Below are 9,085 nucleotides of genomic sequence, written 5' to 3' on the forward strand. Positions count from 1 at the left end.
AAAAATGCCGAGTGGTTTCACCAACTTAGCTGGCATTACAGCCCGCACACAAAACATTATATACCACATACGCACGGAGCCCACTAGGGATAGGGTCTTTCACGCTCAACAACTACCGATTTTAAAAGATGAAAAAACTAGCTTAATTTACATGTTGGTTGCAACAACGTTTTATTAAGTGGCGAACCCTTTTTCGTCTGACAACAGAAAAAGGGCCAATGTAAGGACTTTTGAAGTAAAAGTTGTAGACATGGAAACCGGGGGATTATAGCCGTTACGAGTCAATGTGATGTATTGATTAACAACCCGTTCAACTAGATGTGCTGAGAACAGATTCTTTTGAAGGATTTTCAGTAAGCGTCTTGATGTCCTCTTAAAAACCCAGCTGCCAGGTGTTATTGATCTTGTAAGCTCTATCAACGAGAGCCCTAATGAGACCCAGTTTGCAAGAATAGGATATAAAACTAAAGTAATTGGCCAATAGGCCAGTGGACGTTTTCTTACAAAAATACTGCTTATTGTTGTTGATCAAAACATCTAGAAATGGTATTTTATGATCAACTTCTTTTTCCATAGTGAACCTGGTTTTTAGTTAAGACCGTCATGGACAACACAGAGGAAATTATAAAGACCATCTTTATCGGCATATGCGTTGCCACATTTCTTCGCAACACAAGTCAAGTTCAGCAAGCTATTAAGTTGTGCAAGGAATGTTTGATTCTGCTAAACAACAAAGTCCAGGAAAAACAAAAGAAATTTGTTGAATTATCATACACACGGATATACTCATTATTGTTTGAAACTTACTGCCTTCTTAACGATCTCACAAGTGTGATAGAATGTGGTAGGAAACTTTTACACTTTGTGCGCGGATGTGTTGATAAAACCCAAGAAGGTCAGGTAACCTCTAAAATGGCAGAATTATACTACGTTCAGGGTAAATATAAACAAGCAAAAAGGCTTTACAAGGAAGCACTCAGAATCATGATAGAAATAGGCAACAGGCGAGGACAATCCGCGTGTTATGGGAACCTGGGAATTGTGTATCAATATCTTGGTGACTATGGAAAGGCCAAAACGTACCAGGAAAACGCACTTGTAATCAGGAAAGAAATTGGTGACAAACAAGGAGAGGCCACTTGTTATGAGAACCTGGGAGCTGTGTATAAATCTCTCGGTGAAAATGAAAAGGCCAAAACGTACCAGGAAAGCGCACTTGTAATCAGGAAAGAAATTGGTGACAAACAAGGAGAGGCCACTTGTTATGGGAACCTGGGAACCGTGTATCGATCTCTCGGTGAATATGAAAAGGCCAAAACGTACCATGAAAACGCACTTGTAATCCTGAAAGAAATTGGTGACAAACGAGGAGAAGCCACGTGTTATGGGAACCTGGGAACTGTGTATCAATATCTCGATGAATATGAAAAGGCCAAAACGTACCAGGAAAACGCACTTGTAATCAGGAAAGAAATTGGTGACAAACAAGGAGAGGCCACTTGTTATGAGAACCTGGGAGCTGTGTATAAATCTCTCGGTGAAAATGAAAAGGCCAAAACGTACCAGGAAAGCGCACTTGTAATCAGGAAAGAAATTGGTGACAAACAAGGAGAGGCCACTTGTTATGGGAACCTGGGAACCGTGTATCGATCTCTCGGTGAATATGAAAAGGCCAAAACGTACCATGAAAACGCACTTGTAATCCTGAAAGAAATTGGTGACAAACGAGGAGAAGCCACGTGTTATGGGAACCTGGGAACTGTGTATCAATATCTCGATGAATATGAAAAGGCCAAAACGTACCAGGAAAACGCACTTGTAATCAGGAAAGAAATTGGTGACAAACAAGGAGAGGCCACTTGTTATGGGAACCTGGGAACCGTGTATCGATCTCTCGGTGAATATGAAAAGGCCAAAACGTACCATGAAAACGCACTTGTAATCCTGAAAGAAATTGGTGACAAACGAGGAGAAGCCACGTGTTATGGGAACCTGGGAACTGTGTATCAATATCTCGATGAATATGAAAAGGCCAAAACGTACCAGGAAAACGCACTTGTAATCAGGAAAGAAATTGGTGACAAACAAGGAGAGGCCACTTGTTATGGGAACCTGGGAACCGTGTATCGATCTCTCGGTGAATATGAAAAGGCCAAAACGTACCATGAAAACGCACTTGTAATCCTGAAAGAAATTGGTGATAAACGAGGAGAAGCCGCGTGTTATGGGAACCTGGGAACTGTGTATCAATATCTCGGTGAATATGAAAAGGCCAAAACGTACCAGGAAAACGCACTTATAATCAGGAAAGAAATTGGTGATAAACGAGGAGAAGCCGCGTGTTATGGGAACCTGGGAACCGTGTATCAATCTCTCGGTGAATATGAAAAGGCCAAAACGTACCAGGAAAACGCACTTATAATCAGGAAAGAAATTGGTGACAAAGAAGGAGAGGCCACGTGTTATGGGAACTTGGGAACTGTGTATAGAGATCTCGGTAAATATGGAAAGGCCGAAATGTACCTGGAAAATGCACTTGTAATCAGGAAAGAAATTGGTGACAAAGAAGGAGAGGCCACGTGTTATGGGAACTTGGGATCTGTGTATGAATTTTTCGGTGAATATGAAAACGCCAAAACGTACCTGGAAAACGCACTTGTAATCAGGAAAGAAATTGGTGACAAACAAGGAGAAGCCGCGTGTTATGGGAACCTGGGAGTCGTGTATGAATCTCTCGGTGAATATGAAAAGGCCAAAACGTACCAGGAAAACGCACTTATAATCAGGAAAGAAATTGGTGACAAACACGGAGAGGCCACGTGTTATGGGGACTTGGGAACCGTGTATCAATCTCTCGGTGAAAATGAAAAGGCTGAAATATACCAGAAGAACGCTCTATTAATCGTGAAAGAAATTGGTGACAAAAGAGGAGAAGCGGTAAGTTATGGAAAGTTAGGTGTGTTGTTTTGTTCTCTTGGTAAATATGCTGAGGGAAAAGAGTATCACGAGAGAGCACTTGCCGTGAGCAGAGAGATAGGATGCGTAGAAGTGGAAGTTGCTTCGCACGCCAACTTTGCATTCAACTTGTTATCAGAGCGAAATGTAAGTTTACAAGATGATGTGTTTTCGAATCTCCTGGCAAGCATTAACAAGTGTGAGAAAATGCGAAGTTTTCTTGGACGCAATGACCAATTTAAGATTTCCCTGTTAGACAAGCACAACCCTTCCTATAGATTACTCAGCGCAATGTATTGTCTTGGTGTGGGAAAAGAGAAAGAAGCTCTTTGTGTTTTAGAGCTTGGACGAGGCAGAGCTCTGGCAGACTTAATCTCAGGTCTGTACTCTGCTCAACAACAAATTTCAGTCAATCCGCTGTTATGGCCTGAGATTGAAAGGATCGTGAAAAAAGAAATTAGCTTCAACTGTCTATACATTTCATATATCGGCCGATATATGTTTTTGTGGGTTCTTAAACTAAACAAACCAACACTTTTCCGTAAAGTAGACGTCAACGAGTGTTTTGTTAAAAAGGGATTAGAAAGAGATGTTCAGGAAGTTTTCAGTGAGAAAACCTTCGGAAGGTTTAATGTCCTCGGTCATGATGAAAAGAGCTACGAAGATCGATCACTGTTTTTTTCAAAAGTCGGCGACTCAAAACATGAAACATCGAAGGAAGGAAGCTTGGCAGCTTTCCGCCCAGTAGAGACGGAGGAAGAGGAAGACTTACAACCCGTTCCCACCCCAGCCGAGTGTTACCAGATGATCATCGCTCCTGTGGCTAACTTTCTCGACGAACCTGAAATCGTGATTGTTCCTGATCGCGCCTTGTACAAAGTTCCATTCGCAGCATTAAAGGATGAAAGTGATATATACCTGTCGCAGACTTACAGAATCCGCATTGTTCCTTCTTTGTCGACTCTCGGACTCATTCAGGACAGTCCAGCAGATTATCACAGTCAGACCGGAGCACTGGTAGTGGGTGATCCGGACGTTGGGGACGTGCTTTACAAGGGACGAATTCAGAAACTTTGTCGCTTGCCATCTGCAAGAAAGGAAGCGGTGATGATTGCAGAACTACTCGGAGCTGAGCTTTTGTTAGAGGAGCGAGCAACTAAACAAGCAGTTCTTCAGAAGATACCCTCTGTAAGTCTGATTCATTTTGCTGCTCATGGTCATGCCGAGAGAGGAGAAATTGCTCTTGCTCCTCAACGCCCCACTAACGCGACTCCATGCGAGAAAGACTACCTCTTGACAATGGATGACATTTCACAAGTTCAACTGCGTGCCAAACTTGTAGTACTCAGCTGTTGTCACAGTGCACAAGGAAAAGTTAGAGGTGAGGGAGTTGTTGGAATCGCTCGGGCATTCTTAGGATCCGGTGCACGCTCAGTGTTGGCGGCCCTATGGCCCATACCAGACGAGGCAACAGAGCAGTTAATGAGTCGTTTCTACAAACACCTGGTTCGTGGAAAAAGTGCCAGTGAGTCTCTTCATCAGGCCATGAAGTGGATGAGAAGTAACGGCTATGCTGACTTGGAGAACTGGGCGCCTTTCATGCTGATTGGGGATAACGTGAAGTTTGATTTCGGAAAGTAAAGGTGAGTTTTAGGAATGAATTATATCACTACGGGTGTGGAATTTATTATTATTATTATTATTATTATTATTATTATTATTATTACTTTTATTATTATTATTATAATTATCATTTTTTTAGTTAAAAAATATATAATTTTATTAACATATTCCACACTAATTGCTATTTACACGTTACAAGTATATAAAAAAGTGCTATTAAAAATCTATTTACAATTTATTTCGATTAAAAACTATTAAAAGACTATTTTGAAGCACAATTTCGGTAATAATATTTTTTTAAATATTCGATTGCGAAAAAAAACTGAGACTACTTTCAAGCATAATGTTTTTGTAAAGAAAAAGAAAAAAAGAAATGTCGCGAAGTTTAAAATCAGCTCCACTTGATAAAAAGAAGAAAAACATAAACAACATACGCATCTCTCAAATGGCCCCTTCTGCAGTTTCAATGTCAATGTCCGCGTTCTTGATGTCGCGTTGAATTCTTCATAATGTCCTAGAACCTCTAAGACAGACGAGTGCAGATCTTAACAATGTGAATGAAATTCGGCTTCTGCTCCATGACATGGTTTTGGCATATTTCTCCCCTTTCTATTATTCCCCTTATTATTATTATTATTATTATTATTATTATTATTATTATTATTATTATTATTATTATTATTGAATGAATTATTCAGGGAATGTCTTCCATTCTCTTGGAAACACTTATGGTTCTGACAGAAGACCAAACGGTATATTGTTATTGGAGTGTTCTCTGATTCCGTGATTTATGAACATTATAATAGAATGAACATCAAATCTACCTATATTGAGTTAATTTATACTTTTAACAAGAACACAATTCCTCTTATACCGCTTTATAAACGGGGTTCCGTTCATTCTGTTTTAGATAGTTGCAGTAAAAAAATACTGCTGATTCAGTCTATTTAACAATTAGATTATGAGCTCGAGATTTCTATCGCGTGATAGCTGATGAGGGCGCAGCCCGAATCAGCTATCACGCATAGAAATCGAGAGCGAATAATCTAATTATTTTAGTATAAATCTACTAGTCGTTCAAAACTAAACAAGTAAATTATCTATATCCTCATCGCAGACACTTCGAAAACGGGACGAAGCGGCCGCCATTTTGTTGAAAACCTCTACTCACTATCTATCACAGAACAGATAGCGAGTAGCGTAGCCAATCAGAGAACGGCATTCGTGATGGAACACTAGTAGATTTATACTAATTGCTGATATCTAAGAGGTTGCGCTCACTCAAAAATCTTCAACAAATACAGGGGTAGCGTGGTAGGAGGAAATAGATAATTGGAACTTCATTTGATAAAGTGACTAAAACGAATTGATCACAGTTCAAAGATTGCAGAAGAAGCAGAGTGAGCGAAGTAGTATATTGTAACTAGCAGGTTCGCGATCCTGCGAAGTAACTGAAGTAGCGGTAGAAAAGTTGACTATGAACAAATTCAACAAGTTCCTTTAGAACTCAACTTTATATGAGGCCTTTCATTCCCGAGCTCTTCTGTTTGGTAGTTATGCGCCAAAGTGGATAATTATTTCCAATAACAGATTACAACAGTAACCCCAAAATCCGATGTTTGTTTATCAGTTGCGGGTGTCTTGCCCAGGCCACCCGCCGTGGAGTGCCAAAGAAAACAGAACATTCTTTGAAACAGGACGTCAGTAACTTGGACAGTAAAATAAAGTTGAATCACTTGGGCTGAAAACATTGACTTATTACAGTAGTATTTTAAAGCGACTTGGATTCGCGTGCTTAAGTTGTAGTTTTCGTTGTCAGGACGGCTTCTTCAGATCCAAGTTAAGAACAAAGGCTATCCTCACATAGTTTAGGAGTTTACTGAGCATTGGGTTTTAATTTGGTAGCATTTAAAGTTCTCTAAATACACACGTTTAAATTTCAGGGTCGTTTTTTTGTAAGGCATAAATAAGGTAGAGACAGGTTTTCTTTCTACAATCTAACACAAGTGAACGGTTTGATAAAACCAACTTAATGGTCAATCATGTTGAACTTCTCGACATCACGGATCAAAAGGATCAGGGGATGGTAGTTCCCTTGTCAGTAGAGCAGTTTTCGATAACGTGTGGAAAGTAATTCGCGTTTGCTTTACTACGCTCTGTGATTGGCTTACAACACATGCGCCACTTTCTCAGCAAATGAGAAGGAAAACCAATCAAGACTTGCTCGCACGCGTTTTCCCGCGCTTGACTCTGTTAGTGATCACTTAAGAGTATTTACTTTGTCGTTAGTGGATTTGCACGTTCAGCTTGAAATTCCCACTAAGATTTTTTTGTTAATGTCGCATATCACAGTTTCTATTTTATGAAGTAGTCAAATATGTGTAGATTTATTTAGTCGCTGGTTCATTTTTCGCTGATCTTTTGAAAACAAAAGGATGTTTACCCAGTTACGATCGGATAAAGGAAGTATAAAAGTAATTTTGTCTATGTATCAAGTTGCTAAATCGAATGCTGTCTGGCGACACAGATAACACAGTATTGTTCTTTATAATTCTCTTTTTGTTTATTCCGTATTCCATTTGTTCAGCACCTTCGGCTTGAATAATCGCATTTTAGTGCATGAAAACTAGAATAATTAAACACCTCGATTCTCGAAGAGAAAAGACAATCTAACCAGGGGGATCCAACGAGGGCATTGAGGTAAAATATTGAAAATGTTGTCTCCTGTGTCCCTAGATCGTTTTCTGGCCATTTAAAGACACGGACGCCTGAACGGAAAATAAATTGAAGAAAAAAGTTTAGGGAACGGTATCTTACACCGCGAATTAACTACCTGTTGTTGGTTTATAAAAATTCCAGCTGACATGTTTCCGAATTCTTAACGACATATTTCTCCATGCGAGAACGAAAGGAATTAATTTCCAGTGGTAAGAAATTTTAAGCTGACATTTTGAGGAAAAATGCTCTCGTTTTTCTTTGCAACTTAATCCTTTCGAACAGATATCCACCGAAAAGAACCGTTGGGTTCCCCTGATCGCCAAACGTCTATCGTTGTCGAACAGAATTTTTTTAAAACTTAGCTCTCGCACTCCCGAGAGCGCGTTAGTGATTTTGTTTTCAACAGACGATATAAAACGGCTTGAACAAGGTAGGGAGCTGTTTGAAAGCCCCCCTTTACAAGCGGAGAAATAACAATATTTCACGTTGATACATTTAAGCGAAGACAGCTGGTAGCAAGGGCGTTTGCTGTCAAAGAGTTGCTATAAAAAGTAAGCATTTAAGCAGTTTTCAATGATCTGTACAGGTATTAAACTGATGATCTTTTAATAAAAGCTTTTGGTAACTCTACATGCAAGTAATTCATTATAGAGAATGCTAGACTGCGAGCAGTTTCTCCTGCGAGGGGCGAGTTGGAAGCGCGGGCGACAGAAGGCTTGCTCAATTGCTTGCGTTCTTTCCGTGGATTTTCGAGCAAATGAGAGACTGCTCGCTGTGTAAGAGAATGCAAAAACAATTGCCCTCAAAGTCCTCTCATTCCCAATATATTTCATTTTGATTTACCGATATAGAGTGTCCTGGGTAATAGAAATTTCTGTTACCTTTACTTCGTGACAGGTCGGTAGCCGGATCAAATTCATTACCGACGCAATACAGTGGAACCTCGATTTAACGAAGTCGCTGGGGACCGGCCAAATTTGTACAAATTTGTTCGTTAAATCGAGAGTTCGTTATATCGACTTGAGGGGAAACGACCAAAATGTTCGTTATATCGAGGTCATAGTTAATGATTGATTTGTAACACAGGTGACTTCTGTCACGCAATTCAATGCAATTTTCGTCACCCAGAAGTGCTGCGTTTTGAGACGCAATTCATTAAGCATGGTGGCTTTCAGTAGCAATAATATAACAATAGAGTTGATGTCCGCGGGAGTAAATATGTTTTTGGCCCGACTCAGGCTCATTTTAGCCCGAGCCGCAGGCGAGGGCTAAAATGAGTTCTGAGAAGGGCCAAAAACATATTTACGCCCAAGAATATCAACTCTATTACTATTATAATAATTTCAGAGGGCATTCACAAAAGGAATCAAAGACAGTACAGTAAGCGATCGCGATATCTTCTGTGAACGCTGCCAGAATCGCGTCGGCGTTTCTTTTATTGTACAAAAGCTTTCGTTGTCACAAAAAGTTAAAAGTTTGGTAGAACACCGCAAATTTTGTCATAAGAATCTTTGCTTCTAAGATTTCAAAAGGAAAATAACAGAATTTTGTGAACTGCGAAGAAATAGTCTCTTACGACTGTTAAAATTAATTGTGCAAGTTAACTGAGCTGGTTTCGCTCAAAGAAGACAAGTTAAATTCACCTCGCCTCCGGCCGTGGAGCTACTACAGGCATTATTTCCACCCATCGCCCACGAGTTTCTGTATTAAAGTCCTCTTCATCTAGCTCAGATGACTGAGAATTTGCTTCTTCGTTAGGTTTTCCATCGATTTTGTAGCTCAAAACAAT

At 39.9% G+C, this 9,085-nt stretch overlaps 2 protein-coding genes across 4 annotated transcripts in view; both read left to right on the top strand.

Annotated features, from left to right (window-relative positions):
• The window catches only part of LOC146483640 (uncharacterized), a 45,012-nt gene extending 37,092 nt beyond the window's left edge, over nucleotides 1-7,920 (top strand). Inside the window, exon 5 of the mRNA XM_085105601.1 lies at nucleotides 6,836-7,920. The gene's annotated coding sequence lies outside the window, so the exon portion shown is untranslated. The remainder of the gene's footprint in view (nucleotides 1-6,835) is intronic.
• Nucleotides 1-9,085, top strand: part of LOC146483641 (uncharacterized) — a 36,112-nt gene that overhangs the window by 5,729 nt on the left and 21,298 nt on the right. For 2 of the 3 annotated variants that reach the window (XM_085105813.1, XM_085105812.1), the window contains exons 2-3: nucleotides 577-4,598; nucleotides 6,209-6,836. In XM_085105813.1, the coding sequence (XP_084961939.1) occupies nucleotides 604-4,596 (3,993 nt within the window). In that variant the 5' untranslated portion in view covers nucleotides 577-603 and the 3' untranslated portion in view covers nucleotides 4,597-4,598; nucleotides 6,209-6,836. Of the gene's footprint in view, nucleotides 1-576; nucleotides 4,599-6,208; nucleotides 6,837-9,085 lie in introns of those variants that run through there. The other variant, XM_085105814.1, reaches the window with a different exon arrangement.

The sequence above is a fragment of the Pavona decussata genome, unplaced genomic scaffold (genome assembly GCF_977016875.1).
Source record: "Pavona decussata unplaced genomic scaffold, jaPavDecu1.1 SCAFFOLD_38, whole genome shotgun sequence".
Taxonomy (NCBI): Eukaryota; Metazoa; Cnidaria; class Anthozoa; order Scleractinia; family Agariciidae; genus Pavona; species Pavona decussata.